The sequence below is a fragment of the Plecotus auritus genome (genome assembly GCF_963455305.1).
Source record: "Plecotus auritus genome assembly, chromosome: 7".
NCBI classification, from domain to species: Eukaryota; Metazoa; Chordata; class Mammalia; order Chiroptera; family Vespertilionidae; genus Plecotus; species Plecotus auritus.
In genome coordinates, this window is record NC_137774.1 from 174,977,893 (window position 1) to 174,997,753 (window position 19,861).

General features: G+C 50.7%; 1 protein-coding gene across 2 annotated transcripts in view; it reads left to right on the forward strand.

Moving 5' to 3' along the window:
* Positions 1-19,861, forward strand: part of PARP8 (poly(ADP-ribose) polymerase family member 8) — a 145,136-nt gene that overhangs the window by 98,782 nt on the left and 26,493 nt on the right. The window contains exons 8-14 of one of the 2 annotated variants that reach the window (XM_080679075.1): positions 2,219-2,279; positions 2,744-2,834; positions 12,053-12,119; positions 15,067-15,192; positions 15,903-16,443; positions 18,019-18,069; positions 18,171-18,266. In XM_080679075.1, coding sequence (XP_080535201.1) covers positions 2,219-2,279; positions 2,744-2,834; positions 12,053-12,119; positions 15,067-15,192; positions 15,903-16,443; positions 18,019-18,069; positions 18,171-18,266 — 1,033 coding nt within the window. The remainder of the gene's footprint in view (positions 1-2,218; positions 2,280-2,743; positions 2,835-12,052; positions 12,120-15,066; positions 15,193-15,902; positions 16,444-18,018; positions 18,070-18,170; positions 18,267-19,861) is intronic. The other variant, XM_080679076.1, reaches the window with a different exon arrangement.

A 19,861-nucleotide genomic window follows, 5' to 3' on the forward strand; every position in this document is an offset into this window, starting at 1 on the left:
CTAAATTGGCATATTTTTATATCTAAATTTGCATAAGCTTATAAAGGTTCTTACTCTGAAAAACAGAGATGTTGTGACCCATGCTATTTTAAAATACTGCTGCGTGAATAATTTGTAGCCTTTCTTTTAACCTTTAAAAGTATTACTAGGAAAGCATGAAAAGAACAAATTTTTAAATAATGAAAACGTGCTCAGTGTTTGCATATATTTTTAAGGGGAGAATGTAGGAAGCGGAGAGGCTAAGTTATTATATTTGAAATGCTGCAATTGGTCCCAGACATCAAAAAGACTGCCTGGATTCTTTTGTTCATTGAATTACATGAACCACTTAGTCATTAAAAAAGCTTTCTCTGAATCCTGCAGAAGTGCCCCAGTTTTGTACTGTGTTAGCATTACTTGAATATACATGTGATACGTTGGCATTTTCATCAGGTACTTAATGGTGTACCAGACACTGTCTGTACTCAACGGTGCTGAGGTTGGCATGAAATCAGTGCCTGGCGTTCCCACTGCTTTTTTAAAAAAGTTTATTGTATTAGAGGTGTCCCCCCTTTTCCCCATTGACCCCCTCCACCTCGCTCCCACCTCTCCCAGGCCTTCACCACACTATTGTCTGTGTCCATGGGTTAGGCACAGATGCACCTAAGGTCTCCACTGACTTCTTACCTACCCTTTGGCAACTTGTACCTCCCTAAACCTCAGTGGTCTCATTTGCAAATGAGGGCGGTAATGGTGTGCTTGTGGGAAGGCTATGGTGAGGCCCTAATGAGATCCTCCCTTACTGTCCGACCTGGTTTCCAACACAAAAGGTAGTTCATTGACTATTGAACTGACTAAGCACCTGCATAAATAAATAAATAGGACAGATGTATTCCAATCCCAGCTCCGTACAGAGTGAGGGGCGCTGGCTGACTTCATCACTGGGGGCCTCGGTTAGTGCGTCTGTGAATTAGTGCACGTGGTCAGGTGTGTGTGGAATCCCGAGAGCAGCTCTGGCACCAAGTGCTCATAAGTACTGACCATGAACGTCTATCATTTCTGCTCTCTTTACAGTTGGCTCCCTCACTGGGTATAGCATTTGTAACCAGAATTTTATAGAAATATAAAAAATAGAGATTCGTATACTAGTATATGGAGAATCTAAAAACCATTGTTTTCATGGTATACTCATTGTTAACTTAAAAAAACACGCTGGCTTGTGTCTCTCCCTGGGCTGGGAAAAGTTGGTCTTCATAACGTCTTCGTGTGGAACACACCTGTTACTTGTTTCAATTTTGATGGGTCAGACTTTCAGAGCTGCCTGTGAAAACGGGCACCGTTACATGGCAGACACTGGTGTCTAACATGGAAGGAAAATTCCTCGACACGTTATTGGGGCAGTAAACTCTCCCCACGCTCCTTCCTGTCAGAACCTCTTTCAGCCTCTAGAACAGGGGTGGGCCAACTTTTTGACTCGAGGGCCACCATGGGTTCTTAAACTGGACCGGAGGGCCGGAACAAAAGCATGGATGGAGTGTTTGTGTGAACTAATATAAATTCAAAGTAAAGGAGCGGAGGGGAGAGCAAGAGAACCCTCCGCTCTTTCGGCTCCGCGGGCCGGATAGAACAGCCGAACGGGCCGGATCCGGCCCGCGGACCATAGTTTGCCCACAGCTGCTCTAGAAGCAGCTCTGCACCCTTAGGCTGAATAATAGAAAGAGAAACATGTACCATTTAGTTACATAGATTTCAGAAGTTGACAAGTGTCTCTAGATCCTGAGATTTAATTTTAATGTATGTTTCTCTCACCTCTGAATCCTGGTGAACTGAGCCTCAGTGTAACGTAGTTAGATCCTATATAAATCTTTGCGAGACTTACTAGTTTAAATTCCTCCTTCCCTGCCTGCTAACTTGTCTTACAGTGAGCGAGACAGGCCAGGTGAGAAGACTGTAACTCGCTCCAGAGAACAGGGGCGTTTGAAACTGGGAACCAAACAGCTCCTGGGTTGACACGTGCACGTGCTGGTGGCCAAAGGTGGAAAGCTGTCTAGATGGTTCCAGTAGGTCCTAGGAGAGGCGGTCCAGCCACATGGAGTCAGTTAATTCAGGGCCACAGGCATTTCCGAGCTCTCTGGACATCAGGGACGAGAGCTCATGATTAAACTTTTAATTTAAAACAACCTAGGACACGCCGTCTTTTAAGGAAATTGAAAATATTGACGTTAACCTTTGCTTCCAGGGAGTACGGAGCCATTGATGACGTAGATATCGATCTGCATGTCGATGTCAGCTTTCTTGATGTAAGTATCAATTCATGCAATGTGATGGCTACCTTTAAAAAACGCTTATTTTTATTGGGGGAAATCTAATTTTTGTTATAATGCTATTAGTAATGTATTGGCTTTTTCAGAATGATTTATGAAAAAATGCTACGACTGGTTGAAGAAAGATTTTTTTATATATATATATGTATATAATACATATATATATATTTGTGTTGGTTTTAAAATATACTCTGAAATTTGCAGTCTCTCAGTTCAGTGCTTCAGTATTTCTTAAGTTTTCATTTTTATTTTCATGCAAAAAGGCAAAAATTAAAAGTACTTTGGTGTTCTTTTCATAAACCGTAGGTTTTGCGATAATGTGTAGGCCTTAATGATTTATGCATTTCTTCAAAATAAGTTAAAATATTTTTTAATTGGGAAAATACGTCCAGGCTCTACAAGGTGACTAATTCATCTTTAAAATGTATTTCTTTGCACAGGAGGAGATTGCTGTGGCTTGGGAAGTGATTCGAACAGAACCCATAATTGTCCGGCTACACTGCTCCCTTACACAGTATTTAAATGGCCCAGGTTGACTTTATTTCTCTATTATTCTGAGTATTTCGCTGTGCATTGTGCATTAAGCAAGCTGACTGTGCATTTGGCAATTCTGAGAGTCCCTGCAGCTATCTTGATAACGATATTTAAATACACTTGCATCCTGACAAAGATGGTTTACGGCCAGTATGAGTAATAGAAAGAGAAACATGTACCATTTAGTTATATAGATTACAGAAGTTGACAAGTGTCTGTGAAATAAGCACATTAATACCTAAAAGAGAACGTTGCGTATAGTGAAAGCTCAAATTCTGCCTCTAGATCCTGAGATTTAATTTTAATGTATGTTTCTCTCACCTCTGAATCCTGATGAACTCGGCCTCAGTGTAACATATTTCTGGTTTTGAAAATGGAGATCATCATAATAGTTTTTGTATTGTGGCCCCTTAACCGATGACTTTGCTGTATCTCAGCTGACAGCTGTTTACGACCAAAGGATCCTGTATAAACCTTTGCGAGACTCACTGGATTAAATTCCTCTTTTCCTGCCTGCTAACTTAGGCGCACCTGCACACACACACACATACACACACACACATACACACACACACATACACACACACACACACAGACACACACACACCACTGGGTCTATTCACATTGCTCCAGTTCTCTGCCGCTGCCTACCAAACCACTCCAAAACGTCGTGGCTTAAAACAACTCACCTCTCACCATTCTTTAGGGTCCATCGGGGCAGCTCTCGCTTGGAGTCCCCCACGGTTCGCAGTCAGATAGATGGTGGGGTGAGGCCTGTGCCATTCAAGGCTCCGCCAGGGTGGATGCCCGGGACGCTGGCCTTTCCGATACGTAGCAATTGACGCTCAGCTGGGGCTCTTGACGGGAGTGTCTACCGTGCGCCTGATTCTTCCTGGGGTTTGGGCTTCCAATAGCCTGATAACGGGTCCGACGCAGGCGATCCAAGGGACACCTGGCAAAAGGCCGGCGGATCTTCCTCTGTTCTCTGTTCCTTAGGGGAAGAGCCCTCCTAGAACCCAGGGACAGGGCGGAGGGGGCACCTGTCCAGGTTGCTGCCATCCCTCACCTGCCAGGCAGGCTCCGCTGTGGCCTCTGCACCGTGTCCCTCAGGCACGGCCAGGACCTCATACGTGCTGTTCCTTTTCACGGGAGAAAGATACCGTCCTTTCCAGCTTATGAAGCGCACGAAGCAGCTCTCATTCTGAAAATGCTCCCAGTCACCTCTTTGCTTTTTTAAAAAAATATCTTTTTGATTTCAGAGAGGAAGGGAGAAGGAGAGAGAGAAACATCAGTGATGAGAGAGAATCTTTGATCGGCTGCCTCCTGCACGCCCCCCCCCCCTACCCCATACACACACTTGGGGATCGAGCCTGCAACCCGGGCCTGTGCCCTGACCGGGAATCGAACCGTGACCTCCTGGTTCACAGGCTTCCATTCAGTCACCGAGCCACACCGGCCGGGCTGGTCACCTCCTTTCCGTATTTGTCTGATGTATTCCACTTAATAATCAGTCCTCGATACGAGTCACAGAGTAAGTTACAGGACTTAATGTTAGGCAAAGACAAATGATGTTTTTTTTCATTTTGTTTATTTCAAATTTATTTAAATGTAATAAAGAAGAAAAGGAATTGCTCACAACCCCGCTACACTGAGAAAAGGGTAGTTTGTTTTCTGTACTTGCCTGGGTGACGTGCATGAAGGTGGCACTGAGCTGGTGAGTGGTTCTGCATGGTGATGTGGTGCTGGGACCCCTGCGGTCACTGAACCTCCTACAGCGGGCTGGTTCGTGGTGTCCACGGCATTCCCGCCGCCGCTGTGTTCTGCTTTCGGTAACGACGGAAACGCGCCGCTTAATTTCACTCTGATGGCGGGAAGGAGGAGAAGCCTCGGCAGAGCGAGTTTGTTTCCGAGTTATCGGGTCCGAGCGTGTTTGTTTCTGAGTTATTGGGGTCCGAGTGTGTTTGTTTCCGAGTTATCGGGGTCCGAGCGTGTTTGTTTCCGAGTTATCGGGGTCCGAGCGTGTTTGTTTCCGAGTTATCGGGGTCCGAGCGTGTTTGTTTCCGAGTTATCGGGGTCCGATGTGTTTGTTTCTGAGTTATCGGGGTCCGAGCGTGTTTGTTTCCTAGTTATCGGGGTCCGATAGTGTTTGTTTCTGAGTTATTGGGGTCCGAGCGTGTTTGTTTCTGAGTTATTGGGGTCCGAGTGTGTTTGTTTCCGAGTTATCGGGTCCGAGCGTGTTTGTTTCTGAGTTATCGGGGTCCGAGGGTGTTTGTTTCTGAGTTATCGGGGTCCGAGGGTGTTTGTTTCTGAGTTATCGGGGTCCGAGGGTGTTTGTTTCCGAGTTATCGGGGTCAGAGAGTGTTTGTTTCTGAGTTATCGGGGTCCAAGGGTGTTTGTTTCTGAGTTATCGGGTCCGAGAGTGTTTGTTTCTGAGTTATCGGGGTCCGATGTGTTTGTTTCTGTGTTATCGGGGTCCGATGTGTTTGTTTCTGAGTTATTGGGGTCCGAGTGTGTTTGTTTCCGAGTTATCGGGTCCGAGAGTGTTTGTTTCTGAGTTATTGGGGTCCGAGCGTGTTTGTTTCCAAGTTATCGGGGTCAGAGCGTGTTTGTTTCCGAGTTATCGGGGTCAGAGAGTGTTTGTTTCTGAGTTATCGGGTCCGAGAGTGTTTGTTTCTGAGTTATCGGGGTCCGATGTGTTTGTTTCTGTGTTATCGGGGTCCGATGTGTTTGTTTCTGAGTTATCGGGGTCAGACAGTGTTTGTTTCTGAGTTATCGGGGTCCGAGCGTGTTTGTTTCTGAGTTATCGGGGTCCGAGCGTGTTCGTTTCCGAGTTATCGGGGTCAGAGAGTGTTTGTTTCTGAGTTATCGGGGTCAGACAGTGTTTGTTTCTGAGTTATCGGGGTCCGAGCGTGTTTGTTTCTGAGTTATCGGGGTCCGAGCGTGTTCGTTTCTGAGTTATCGGGGTCCAAGGGTGTTTGTTTCTGAGTTATCGGGGTCAGAGAGTGTTTGTTTCTGAGTTATCGGGGTCAGACAGTGTTTGTTTCTGAGTTATCGGGGTCCGAGCGTGTTTGTTTCTGAGTTATCGGGGTCCGAGCGTGTTCGTTTCCGAGTTATCGGGGTCCGATGTGTTTGTTTCTGAGTTATCGGGGTCAGAGAGTGTTTGTTTCTGAGTTATCGGGGTCCGAGCGTGTTTGTTTCTGAGTTATTGGGGTCCGAGCGTGTTTGTTTCTGAGTTATCGGGGTCCGAGCGTGTTTGTTTCTGAGTTATCGGGGTCCGAGCGTGTTTGTTTCTGAGTTATCGGGGTCCGATGTGTTCGTTTTCGAGTTATCGGGGTCCGAGCGTGTTTGTTTCCGAGTTATCGGGGTCCGATGTGTTCGTTTCCGAGTTATCGGGGTCCGATGTGTTTGTTTCTGAGTTATCGGGGTCCGATGTGTTTGTTTCTGAGTTATCGGGGTCCGAGGGTGTTTGTTTCTGAGTTATCGGGGTCCGATGTGTTTGTTTCTGAGTTATCGGGGTCCGAGCGTGTTCATTTCTGAGTTATCGGGGTCCGAGCGTGTTTGTTTCTGAGTTATCGGGGTCAGAGAGTGTTTGTTTCTGAGTTATCGGGGTCCGAGCGTGTTTGTTTCTGAGTTATCGGGGTCCGATGTGTTTGTTTCTGAGTTATCGGGGTCCGATGTGTTTTTTTCTGAGTTATCGGGGTCCGAGCGAGTTTGTTTCTGAGTTATCGGGGTCCGAGCGTGTTCGTTTCTGAGTTATCGGGGTCCGAGCGTGTTCGTTTCTGAGTTTTTGGGGTCCGAGCATGTTTGTTTCTGAGTTATCGGGGTCCGATAGTGTTTGTTTCTGAGTTATCGGGGTCCGATGTGTTTGTTTCTGAGTTATCGGGGTCCGATGTGTTTGTTTCCGAGTTATCGGGGTCCGATGTGTTTGTTTCTGAGTTATCGGGGTCCGATGTGTTTGTTTCTGAGTTATCGGGGTTAGGAACAAGACTGGGTCAGTTCGCCTGTCCCCCCAACCCCACGCTGAGATGAGAACGTGGCATGCCTCTATGGAATCTTACCGCCGCTGCTCATTTTTCAATATAATCTTTGATTCTAGACAGAGGTTCCCCTTCACACTATCTCTTTAAAGACTTGTCCTGATGGCCTGGCTTTAGAAATATCTTAACGATTGTATGTCAGTTCGTGTTTAGGTGGTTTTGCCGTTCCGTGTCACTTACTTAGCATTAGAACTCCCGCGTCATTTAATTTTTTCATCTCGGTTAGTTGACTTCCATATTTAATCGTTTGTAAACCAAAGGAGCACGAGGGTTATGTTTTGTCTTTTCATACCCGAGAACGACCCCTTGTTTTGTGAACAAGACCAGCTTGACCAGGTATAAACTTACGGGGTCCTAATAGCTCCCCAAGAAGCAAAAATGCCCTAGAAAAAATTATGCTAGTTTATATCTGAAAGTGTTTTCATTTTGTTTCTTTGTAAGAAAACTGTGTTGGTTCTGTTTGTATTTGTTATATGCACTTACTGGACTATTTTTTCTCTTTTATTTTTAAAGTATATTTTTATTGATTTTTTACAGACAGGAAGGGAGAGGGATGGAGAGTTAGAAACATGGATCAGCTGCCTCCTCCACACCTCCTACTGGGGGTGTGCCCGCAACCCAGGTACATGCCCTTGATCGGAATCGAACCTGGGACCCTTCAGTCCGCAGGCCGACGCTCTAGCCCAGAGGTGGGCAAACTTTTTGACTCGAGGGCCACAATGGGTTCTTAAACTGGACCGGAGGGCCGGAACAAAAGCATGGATGGAGGGTTTGTGTGAACTAATATAAATTCAAAGTAAAGGAGCGGAGGGGAGAGCAAGAGAACCCTCCGCTCTTTCGGCTCCGCGGGCCGGATAGACCAGCCGAACGGGCCGGATCCAGCCCGCTGGCCGTAGTTTGCCCACGGCTGCTAGCCACTGAGCCAAACCGGTTAGAGCTATTTTTTCTCTTTTATATGGTTTTCAAATTGATAGTCTTAAGTCTTCAATCACCCAAACAGCTTGGATGAAGTTATGGTTGTTCCTTGGGTATCTGCTCGCCCTGATGAGCGCAGATGGCGTCTGACGCCTCTGCCTTCCATGCTTTCGTCATCGGTCTTAGTCCTTCCTCCTCCACCCCGAGAATTTATAACTTTATTTCATTAAGTGAATGTTCTCATGACTCAGTCTTTGATGGAATGTCCCTTCTGTTTTTAATTTGACTCCCATCTTTACCGATCCTGTTTCCTCTTTCCCATTAATCGCATTCTTTTTATTGATGCAACGTTATTCTGAATTTTGTTGGGCACATAAATCACAAATCCTCCAGGATTGATTATTTTATTCCCGGAGATGGGGTTTTGCTTTGCTCAGTGTGGAAGCAGGTGTTGAAATGCACTTCTTTCAGAAATTAGTGTGATTTGGGCCTAATTTCTTCCATTAGGAAGATGGAAGAGAATCCACACTTCCTGCCCTGTGGGTCCATGAGCTCTGAGCTCTGCCAATAGAGGGAGGGGGCTGTGAGCTCTGCCAGTGGAGGGGGCTCTGAGCTCTGCCAGGGGAGGGGGGCTGTGAGCTCTGCCAGTGGAGGGGGCTCTGAGCTCTGCCAGTGGAGGGGACTCTGAGCTCTGCCAGGGGAGGGGGCTGTGAGCTCTGCCAGTGGAGGGGGCTCTGAGCTCTGCCAGGGGAGGGGGGCTGTGAGCTCTGCCAGTGGAGGGGGGCTGTGAGCTCTGCCAGTGGAGGGGGGCTGTGAGCTCTGCCAGTGGAGGGGGGCTGTGAGCTCTGCCAGGGGAGGGGGGCTGTGAGCTCTGCCAGGGGAGGGGGGCTGTGAGCTCTGCCAGTGGAGGGGGCTGTGAGCTCTGCCAGTGGAGGGGGGCTGTGAGCTCTGCCAGTGGAGGGGGCTGTGAGCTCTGCCAGTGGAGGGGGCTGTGAGCTCTGCCAGTGGAGGGGGCTGTGAGCTCTGCCAGTGGAGGGGGCTCTGAGCTCTGCCAGTGGAGGGGGCTCTGAGCTCTGCCAGTGGAGGGGGGCTGTGAGCTCTGCCAGTGGAGGGGGGGGCTGTGAGCTCTGCCAGTGGAGGGGGCTGTGAGCTCTGTCAGTGGAGGGGGCTCTGAGCTCTGCCAGTGGAGGGGGGGCTGTGAGCTCTGCCAGTGGAGGGGGGGCTCTGAGCTCTGCCAGTGGAGGGGGCTGTGAGCTCTGCCCGTGGAGGGGGCTGTGAGCTCTGCCAGTGGAGGGGGGCTGTGAGCTCTGCCAGTGGAGGGGGCTCTGAGCTCTGCCAGTGGAGGGGGGGGGGGCTGTGAGCTCTGCCAGTGGAGGGGGCTGTGAGCTCTGCCAGTGGAGGGGGGCTGTGAGCTCTGCCAGTGGAGGGGGGCTGTGAGCTCTGCCAGTGGAGGGGGGCTGTGAGCTCTGCCAGTGGAGGGGGGCTGTGAGCTCTGCCAGTGGAGGGGGGCTGTGAGCTCTGCCAGTGGAGGGGGGCTGTGAGCTCTGCCAGTGGAGGGGGGCTGTGAGCTCTGTCAGTGGAGGGGGCTCTGAGCTCTGCCAGTGGAGGGGGGCTCTGAGCTCTGCCAGTGGAGGGGGGCTGTGAGCTCTGTCAGTGGAGGGGGCTCTGAGCTCTGCCAGTGGAGGGGGCTCTGAGCTCTGCCAGTGGAGGGGGGGGGCTGTGAGCTCTGTCAGTGGAGGGGGCTCTGAGCTCTGCCAGTGGAGGGGGGGGCTGTGAGCTCTGTCAGTGGAGGGGGCTCTGAGCTCTGCCAGTGGAGGGGGTCTCTGAGCTCTGCCAGTGGAGGGGGGCTGTGAGCTCTGTCAGTGGAGGGGGCTCTGAGCTCTGCCAGTGGAGGGGGGGGCTGTGAGCTCTGCCAGTGGAGGGGGCTCTGAGCTCTTCCAGTGGAGGGGGGCTCTGAGCTCTGCCAGGGGAGGGGGCTGTGACTCTCTCTGTTGGTGCTGCACCCCACCTCCCTGCACCTGCCCTCCCTAGCGTTGCCAGGCATCCCCATCAGACACAGGACCGCTCGGTCTCCCCCTGGGCCCACCGGTGCCCCGCCCCTTCAGAGTGATGGACGTGGCAGTGCCTGGACCCAGTGTCCTCGCCTCGGGCTGGAGAACTGCGCGGTGTGGTTCACGCTCCAGCGTTACCCACAGGCCCGGCTGAAGAGGACTTGACCCTCTTCCTGCCTTCCTCCCCCTCCCCCATCCCCTGTGGGTTTCTCCTGGGAGCAAGGCCATAGTAAACTCCTTACCCCAGGTCTCCACTCGGGGTCTGACTTCACCGAGATGGGGGTCACGGGGCAAGGAAGAGGTCAGCATCCGCTTTTGGAGGCAGCCCGCCAGCTGGCCCTTGGGGGCACTGCCCTGGGCACGTGGCTCCGCCCTCCACCTGCCCCTTTTTCGGAGATGGGTTCGCCGTGGTCCGCCTTGGCTTCCTCCTCTTTCAGAGAATGGGGCGTTCCATTCGTTCTGTTTGTAGGGAAATTCTGGAAGCATCTCCCTCGGGGTGGCGTTATTTCGGGCTTCTGCTCCTTTGCCGGTGCTCTGGCTCTCTAAGGGCTAGGGCGAGGCGGTGCAGGCGGTGGCCTGACATTGCCACGGGACCAGTATGTTTCCCCAGCGGGCCTTCTCCCTGTGGGGACACCTGATGTAAGCGGGCATTCATGTGAAATCCATGACATCAGCCAGAGACGGTGACACCAAAGAGGAACACGGAGCTTATCATTCCAGAAAAACAGTTCGGTTCCCTTTCACTTTATGACTTGGATTATTGCAGAAAAAGAAAAGCGTGAGCAAGTACCTCTTGGCTGTTTGTACTGTGTCTCTGAGGGTTCGGCCTTTATAGTAAAATGAACTTGCAGGAAAGGTAGAGCTGATCCAAGGTGTAGGCTGACCTAGTTTAGAGTTCCTTCTGAAAAGCGTGTGTCCCAGGCTCTGGGGATGTGTGAATAAGGCCTGGGTGCACTCGTCTGATGCCCTATCTGGGAGGGAACAGGAATGATAAGAACCGACGAAGTGTCCCTCTGGAAATCAGAGAATGTTTTCATTGTGCATAGGGAAATACACTTTAAAAAGACGCTAGTGTTGTGATTTCTATAATGCCATAGTATATTTTTTTCCAGAATTGCTAGAATAGACGTCTGGTTTCTGACCTTAAGGACAGGGAAGCTTTTACTTGAAAGAGGTAAACAACTAACTTGAAAATGTTTTTCTGTGCAAATCATTCTATTTTTGGTGCCTCTGTGTTCACACGATCCAGGTATTAGAATAATTTCCACGTAGCGTAAGCAGCCCTTCCCAACCAAAATTATAAGAGACAAGGAAAAATTGAATAACTCTCACCTTTTTTGAAATATGAAAACGCTTTATGGGTGTTCTCTGTGAAATACTCTTTAAAACCATTGAATGATGGGTGGTGGGGACCTTTCTGAGAGGTTATTAATTTCATACACGCAGTTATGAACGGACAGAAATGCGTGTATCTGGTAGAATATGAAGCCCATGACAGGGCCTGCAGGGAACAGAAGTCGCCTGAGCCTTACTCTCAGGCTCCGTTATTTTATGCCAGAAAAAGGTGTATGGAGGGCCCTGGCAGGTGGCCCCGTGGGTTGGAGCATCATCCATACACCAAAAAGGGTGGCCGGTTCAGTTCCTGGTCAGGGCGCATACCTCGGGTGTGGGTTCAATCCCTGGTAGGGGTGCCTACAAGCGGAAACCGACTGATGTTTCTCTTTCACATTGACCTCTCTCTCTCTTTCTCTATTTACCTATCTCTATCTCCTTTCCTCTCTCTCTAAAAATTAATAAAAACATATTCTTGGGTGAGGATCTAATAAAAAGGTGTATGTACTTCTCTCTTCCACAGAAAGAATAGTGTTCACTGTCCTACACATTGCTATTTACAATTAATATGTTTTTTGAAGATGATTCTTCATTATTGTACACATTGCACATTTTTATATATACACATATTATGCCTTAGTATATAACATAATGATCAAAGAGGATCTTCAAGATGTCTGTAGAGAAAGCATCCGAGAGATGGATAGCAATGTGTATCCTATTTCTAAATGTGTGTCTATTACATGTTATGTAATGTGTACACATGTGTGTATCTAGCATTTCTTACATGTACACGCACACACAGATCTACATCTCACTTCCCAGTTTCCTGGCTGGTGGACTTTCACCTTCACACGGTGACTGGTTTTTTTCTTTTCAGTGCCCACTGTCGATGTCTTTCAGATTTCCACCAAAGAGCGATTCGGATTGGGACACCAGCTGAAAAAGTAAGTTTTCCGCAGAACGAGAACTCCATGTCTGTTCAGGGGGCCGAGTTCTCCTCTGCCCATCGTTGCCCCCTTGTGTTCAGTGAGCGCTCTTCCACGTGGCGCCTGGGGGAGGAGCTCCCCGCGATGCCGGGGCTGAGTGGGCACTAGGTTGGTAGAGCAGTGCTAGAGCTGAGCGGGCATCCGGTGGGCAGAGCGTGATGCCAGAACCGCTGGCTCCTCCCGCTGCTCCCCAGATGACTCTAATAATGCCATTGCATTGATTTATTTTTTAATATATTTTTTATTTTTGACAGTATTACCAGATGTCCCCTATCCCTTCCTTTTGCCCTCCTCTGCCCAGCCCTGACCGCCCCTCACCCAGGCCTTCACCACACCATTTTCTGTGTCCATGGGCAATACATAGAAGTATATAAGTTCTTTGGTTTAAATCTTGTCGCAATCTTGGATGAAAAAAACCTTCAAAAATTAAGTGTAAATGAAAATCTTCCCTTGTCCTGAGCCCCGAGGTGAATTTACTACGAATTGGAATTATGCACCATTGGCCACGGGTTTACACCTTCTTTTCTCGCGACCTCTACAGTTGAAAAGACCCTAAATACTTCCTTCCGAATGCGGCAGCCTCTGCTGACCTCAGCTACCTGGCAGGCCAGGGTGGGGCCGTGGGTCTGAACGCTGGACGTTCTGGTGAGCTGTTAGTTGGGTAAGCTCTGAAGGATAGTGGGAAATTCGTATTGGCTTAGTGTCAGGAGCCACACCTGTCTTTCTGAACATCATCCGCTCCCGTATGCCAGTTCGTATTTGATAACGCAGGTGCGGGCCCTGTGCCATTTTATTACCCAGGCTCACTAGCAGATGTTGTTCCTCACCTGATTGTGGCCACGTGCAGTAATCGCTCCTTTCTGCGGGTGTCCTGAGAACGAAGGAGAACCTATCTCTGTGTGAGGTTCATATTTCACTTCCCAGCATATTGTCCATTATAAACGAGTCATGGCACCATTTCCTGTTGCAAAGCCGTCTGTGCTACAAATCACTGCGGACAACGTGAACAATGAGCAATGCCGAGTTGCCCTGAAAGGCATTCCAAGTGTTCCAGCTGTTGCACACGTCGTGTTTCACTGTCAGAGTTCCTTCTCCGTAAATGTCAGCCCTGAGTGGCCCATGGCCACCTGGGAGGTGGGTGCAGAGAGGGTGCTGCAGCTCGGGACCCCTCTCAGAAACAGTGCTGCCCACGCCCACCGCGGCGTGCAGTCCTTCCCCGCGGGGCAGGGCAGGAGATCCTGACTCGAACACGCTGAGATCGGTTACCAAGTTCCCGCCTCATGAAAGTCACTCGAGTTTTTTTTTTAAAAAACCATCATGTTTACAGGTGAAGTGAGCTGTGCTGAAGGTGCAGGGGGCTGATTTCAGATTCCTCCGGGAGACCGTTTCACCCGGCTTGGTTCATTACTTAGGACCCGACAGTTTGTTTTTTACTTCTCATACAGAAAACTACATGAGCAGATCAAGCAAAACGAAATTGATGTTGCTCATAGCTTAATAAATTGTAACTATTAACAAAAGGTTTTTCAAACTGCTTCCTGGCAACAACAAAATAATTCAGATTCCCTTAGCCTGGCCTGTGCCCTCTAACAATCCGACTGTTACAACCGAATGACCAGAACGACCGGTCGACAGGTTGCTATGCTGCGCACTGACCACCTGGGGGCAGACGCTCAACGCAGAAGCGGTCCCCTGGTGGTCAGTGCACTCCCACAGCCAACCTTCCATGGCTGGCCAACCTGCCGTGGTCCCTCCCACTGGCCGGCCAACCTCCCGTAGCCGTGATCGGCCCCGATAGCCAGCCAGGCCGAGGAACCCCTCCTGTGCTCGATCTCGTGCACCGGGCCTCTGGTAGTCTTTATACATCTCTTTGTATCCTCCTCCTTTTTTTAAAAAAAATATATTTTATTGATATTTTACAGAGAGGAAGGGAGAGGGATAGAGAACTAGAAACATCGATGAGAGAGAAACATCGATCAGCTGCCTCCTGCACGCCTCCTACTGGGGATGTGCCCGCAACCAAGGTACCTGCCCTTGACCGGAATCGAACCTGGGACCCTTCAGTCCGCAGGCCAACGCTCTGTCCACTGAGCCACACCGGTTTCAGCTTATCCTCCTCCTTTTATCAGTTCTTCTGTCATTTATATTCTTTAATTATGTCATAGTAATTTATCCTATCTAATAAAGAGGGAATATGCTTATTGACCCTCACGCCATCACAAAAGATGGCAGCACCCACAGCCAATAAGGAGGGAATATGCTAATTGACTGCCATGCCCTCAAAGATGGCGGCGCCCACAGCCAATAAGGAGGGAATATGCTAATTGACTGCCATGCCCTCAAAGATGGCGGCGCCCACAGCCACAAGATGGCCGTGCCCAGTCCCCTCAGCCCCACCAGGGTGGCAGGTGCGCAGCAAGGCCGGGCCCTCAGGCGAGCTCAGTCTTGCCATGCACCTACATCCAGAGTCCCCCAGTTCCCTCAGCTGCCCAGGGCCGGCCCGAGGCTCAGGTAACCAGGGCCGCCCGAGCTTGCGCTGCTGGCAGTGGCAGCAGCAGAGGTGTGATAAGGGTGTCACCTTCCCCTGATCGCCGGGTCCCCTCCCGCCCCTGAGGGCTCCCAGACTGTGAGAGGGGGCAGGCCGGGCTGAGGGACCCCCCCCCCGCCTCCAGTGCATGAATTTTCATGCACCGGGCCTCTAGTTAATAATAATTCATAAAGTCATAAACATTTCTGGATGCTGCTTTCTACGTACAAACGCATCCTGTGTGATTCTAACATGGCATTTCCCCAATCACCGCTGCGCGTCTCTTTCCCTTTGGTAAATGATTCTCTGCATAACGAACACCCAGCTCTCACCGTCAGTGGCCTCGACTCGCGGTAACCGACTCCCTTTGGTTGCCAGAATCATGCAGACCTTCGTCACGCAGCAGTGGAAGCAGAGCAAAGACAAGCCCAGCTGCCTGCACGGCAAGAAGCTGTCGGAGAGGAAGGTGAAGTCCCCCCTGCATTTGTTTTCTACCCTGCGCAGGTGGGTACCGCCCCTGCCCGGGCGAAGGGCGAAGGGCTGGGCTGGCTCCGCTGGCCCTCAGCTCCCAGCATCCTTTCTGTCCTCTCTCTCTCTCTTTTTTTTAAATATATTCCATTGATTTTTTACAGAGAGGAAGGGAGAGGGACAGAGAGTTAGAAACATCGATGAGAGAGAAACATCGATCAGCTGCCTCCTGCACACCTCCTACTGGGGATGTGCCCGCAACCAAGGTACATGCCCTTGACCGGAATCGAACCTGGGACCTTTCAGTCTGCAGGCCGACGCTCTTATCCACTGAGCCAAACCGGTTAGGGCACTGTCCTCTCTCTTGACACTGCTAAGAATGGACCAGACACACAGACACCCGTCAGAGTTTGTTTTCTCACACTGACTCACATTGCATCCGTTGCTTTGTCATCCGTTTCCTCTACCTGCGTTAGTTCTGTACGGGACTCCGGGATAAGTAGGAGAGGGACGTCCTGGTAACCTGTTTTTGCTTTTCAGGGAAAACACATTCCAGTGCCCGTGGTCCTTCCACACGCTCCTGGTTGCAGCTGTGGCTGGGGGGCTGGGCGGGTGGTGGGGGGCTGTGTGTCGTGCACATAAGGTGGGGTGTGTCACGCCGCTGAGCTCACGGGGCCTGGCCAGGGTCCTCCGTGGTCAGATCTCCCCGTGGTGGGCCCTGCACTCACTGCGGTTCCGTTTTGAAGGTCGCCCAGCTACCCTCCCCCCGGCTGCGGGAAGAGCAAGTCCAAGCTGAAGGCCGAGCAGGACGGGATCTCCAAGACGCACAAGCTGCTGCGGAGGACTTGTGCCGGCGCCGCCAAGGCCGAGGACTGCGCCCCCAAGGCGCACCGGCCCTTCGGCCGCTCCCTGTCCAGCGACCCCAGGGCCGAGCAGGCCGTGAGCACCCTCAAGTCGCACAAACTCCTGGCCCGGCCCTGCCCCGCCGCCCCCAAGCCGGAGGACTGCGCCCCTCTCAAGCCCCACAAGCTCTTGACTCGCTCCTGCTCTGGGGACCCGCGCTGCGAGCATGGCCCGAAGCCCCAGCGGCTGCTGGGCAGGTCCTACTCCAGCAGCCTCCGCGTGGAGGAGCTGTACGGCCTCAAGGCCCACCGGCTGCTCGGCAAGGCCCCGGCCGGCGCCCCCAAGGCCCCCCGGACCGAGCCCTGCCCGGAGCCCAGCGAGGGCCGGCGGCTCTCCCTCACCTCAGGGCTCATGGGCATCCTCACGCCCTCCTCCCAGCCCGCTGTGCGTAACTCTCATCCTCGGTTCAAGGTTAATCGGGGCGGCAGGGGGGGCTCTGGGCGTGAGCGGGGAGCTGGTAGAGGACAGAGGCGCGATCCTGCCATTGTGTAAAACCCCCGGGTTTTGTAAGTATTGCTGTGCGCACCGGGGGGCGTTGGCAGCTGGTGCTGGGATGATCGTGTTGGTTATATTCGTCTTAAGAACATGTAGTGGCACATCTCGGCAATTGGAGGTGGACATCCCTTCAAGCCCATTTCTTACCCCAACGTCGTAGGGCCTGTAGGGTGTCACGTCAGTGGGGTTCGCAGAGCATGCCCTTACCCAGGCTGCAAGTGGGGTGTTTTGTGAAGTGGGCGGAGATGATCCTAGTTTTCTCACCGAAGGGGTGGAGGACAAGCCTCGACTAGCAATGCCCTTCCGAGCCTGTGCTTTCTGTCTGTCCCGGAGGAAAGCTGGGCCACTAGCACCATCGCTTGTCCGAGGAGCACGTTCGGGGCCGTAGCTCGTTGCCTCACCCGAAGCTGCTCTTGTGTCTGTAAACCGAGGTCACTTAGTCCTGAAGCTGCTTTATTGCGGGGGGCTGGGGGGAGGGAGCGGGCAGGGGGCGCAGAATATATTAAAAGGTAACTTTGGGTGGTGTTTACTGGGAGTCATTCTTACACAAAATTTACCTCTGGAGGGATCTGCCTTATAGTCAGTTTCAGGTAAAGAAACAGACCTATCCTATGTATTTCGTTTACTTAAAATAGTGGATACAGTCAGCGTTCTGTTTGCTTTTGGTGAGTGTGTGTCGGTGTTGGGACAGCTATATTTAGCTCTTAACTGTTCACATGGAAACACCCAGCCACAGATGAAACAGCGGTCAGAAAAGATTTGTTTTCAGAAAGTTGTGTTTCTTGTATAGATTTATTTCTGAAATTAAATTGTACATTTTACCGGAAGATGATATTTGTGTTAAGAAAATGTGTTGGAACGTATTGGTAATTTTATGTAGACATCCCTTAAAGCCCGTTTCTTACCAAAAACGTACTAGGGCATTTGGGACGTAAGGGCAAAGAGTTACACAGAAGCAGGTCGCGCCTGTTAGTTGCAGGTAGAAAAGGGAATCTCAGACATTCTGTACCCGAGGATGTCGGGTGGCCTCCTGTATGGCGAAGCGGAAGCGGAATAGAATAGGTTAGTGTTGTCCGCTTCTCAGCGCCCGTCTTAACTGTAAGCATTTTACAATCTGATTGGGAAGTAAGATGGAAATGCTCTAAGTGAGGAGGCGGGGGCATTTGACACCGAGGAATAGAGGAAATCAGTGTTTGTGGTTATGTAAAGGTGCCAATCATTTTCACCAGAAGACCAGGAAGGAGACATATTCACTTAGTTCAGACCAAGGTTCAAGGCAGAACGCGTCCCGTCCTGCAGGGACTCCGCCATCTCCATGTGGGACCAGCGGCTCGGCTCCTGCGACAGGTGATCTGAGCAAGGTCACGTCTGCTTCCGTTCACGGCTGCACAGAGTAAAAGGCTAGAATTTGCACGTCTGCCCGTTCTGAAGAATTGATTGGTTCTTCTCCTTTGCTTTTTACAGCCAAATGGTGCCAAATGCGTTCCCATCCGAGACCGCGGCTTTCTAGTGCAGGTAGGAGCCCAGCACCCACCCGCCGGAGAGCGGCTGTGGCGGTCCGGGGGCGTCACGTCCCTTGTCAGCGCCCCTCACTCCCTCTCCGTGGCTCCCCGCAGACGATCGAGTTCGCGGAGCAGCGGATCCCCGTGCTGAACGAGCACTGTGTGGTGTGCGACGAGCGCCACGTCTTCCTGAACGGCCCCATGCTCAGGGTCAGTGTCCTGGGGGCGGCCAGGGTGGAGTGGGGTTGCGAGGGAAAGGGGGAAGGCAGGGAACTGCATCGTGAAAAGCGGCACCGACAGGAAATAGTCCTTGCTGAGTGGGTTACTGAATAGGTAAAGGGGTATAATTTTGACCAAGGAGTCACTGTGTCTGCAGGAATCCATGTCAGAACAAGTCGTGTTACGTCAGGAACATATTTCATTGTATTTCCTGCGTGTGCCTTCGTCTCTCTTCCCGCCCGTGTGTCTGGGTGTCTCTCCTAGGTCACGGGTCAGGCATGTGTAGGTGGACATGGAGATAGGACTTGTAAACAGTGTTGCTTCAAAGCCACAGAATGTAAGATGCTGACTGTACAGAGGAGAGGGTGGTCTCTATTGCAGCTAGAAGAGGTATATAGGAGCATTGCAGAAAATCAATAAAACTTCAAAAAATGCAGCTCACTGACACATTCGGGGGGTGATTAAAGGAGTGTAGAAATGAGAATCCATGTGCGTTTTGGGGAGAACTATCCAATTTCAAGCTTTGTTTATAATTCTTTTATGGAGGTTAAATTTGGTAAGAAATGAATAACATGTAATTCACTATGTTGATGTGTACAGTTCACTGGTGTTTAGTATGCTAGTATTCACACTGTTGGACAACCATTACCACTCTCTCATTCCAGGACGTTCCCACCATCCATAAAAGAACCCTGTAGCTCAGTGGTCACTCCCAGTTTCCCCTCTCCCACCCCCTCCCAGCCACTCGTCTGTTTTCTGTCTCTGAGAATTTGCCTTTTCTGGGCTTTTCATGTCAATGGAACCTTGTCTTATGTGGCCTTTTGTTTGGGGCATCTCTAACTTAGTGTAATGTTGTCGAGCTTCACCCACGTAGCATGTATCTGTACTTTATTCCTTCTGTGGCGGGACTAGAGGCCTGGTGCACGAATTCATGCACAGGTGGGTTCTCGTGTCCTGGCCAGCGATCAGGACCCATCGGGGCTGGGCTGGCTGGGGGGAGGGGCCACAGGAGGGGGCTGGCCATCTGGGGGGGAGGGGCTATGGGAGGCCAGCCTGGGGTAGGGGCTGCGGGAGGTTGGCCGTGGGAGTGCACTGACCACTAGGGGGAAGCTCCTGCATTAAGCGTCTGCCCCCTGGTGGTCAGTGCGCATCATAGCAACTGATTGACCGGTCGTTCCGGTCGTTCCGGTCGTTTGGTCTTACCGGTTGCTTAGGCTTTTAAATGTATAGATAATGTAGTACATGGATGTTTGACATTTGTTTATCTATCATCGGTTAATGGAATTATTGGGACATATGTTAACTCAGTTTAACTTTTTGAGGAACCACCAAACGTTTTTGACCATTTCATATTCCTACCAACAGAGCACAGTGGTTGCAGTCTCTCCACATCTTCACCAGCATAGCTAGTTATCACTTGGTTTTATGTTGCTGTAGTTCAGACTGGTATCTAAGGAAATCAGAAAAATTACTTTGGTTTCTTAAATAGTAAGGTAAGTGACATATGAAATCAGATCACGAAATGAAAATTAAAAAACATCTCATTTTCGTGCCTGGCTGGCGTGGCTCAGTGGTTGAGCATTGAC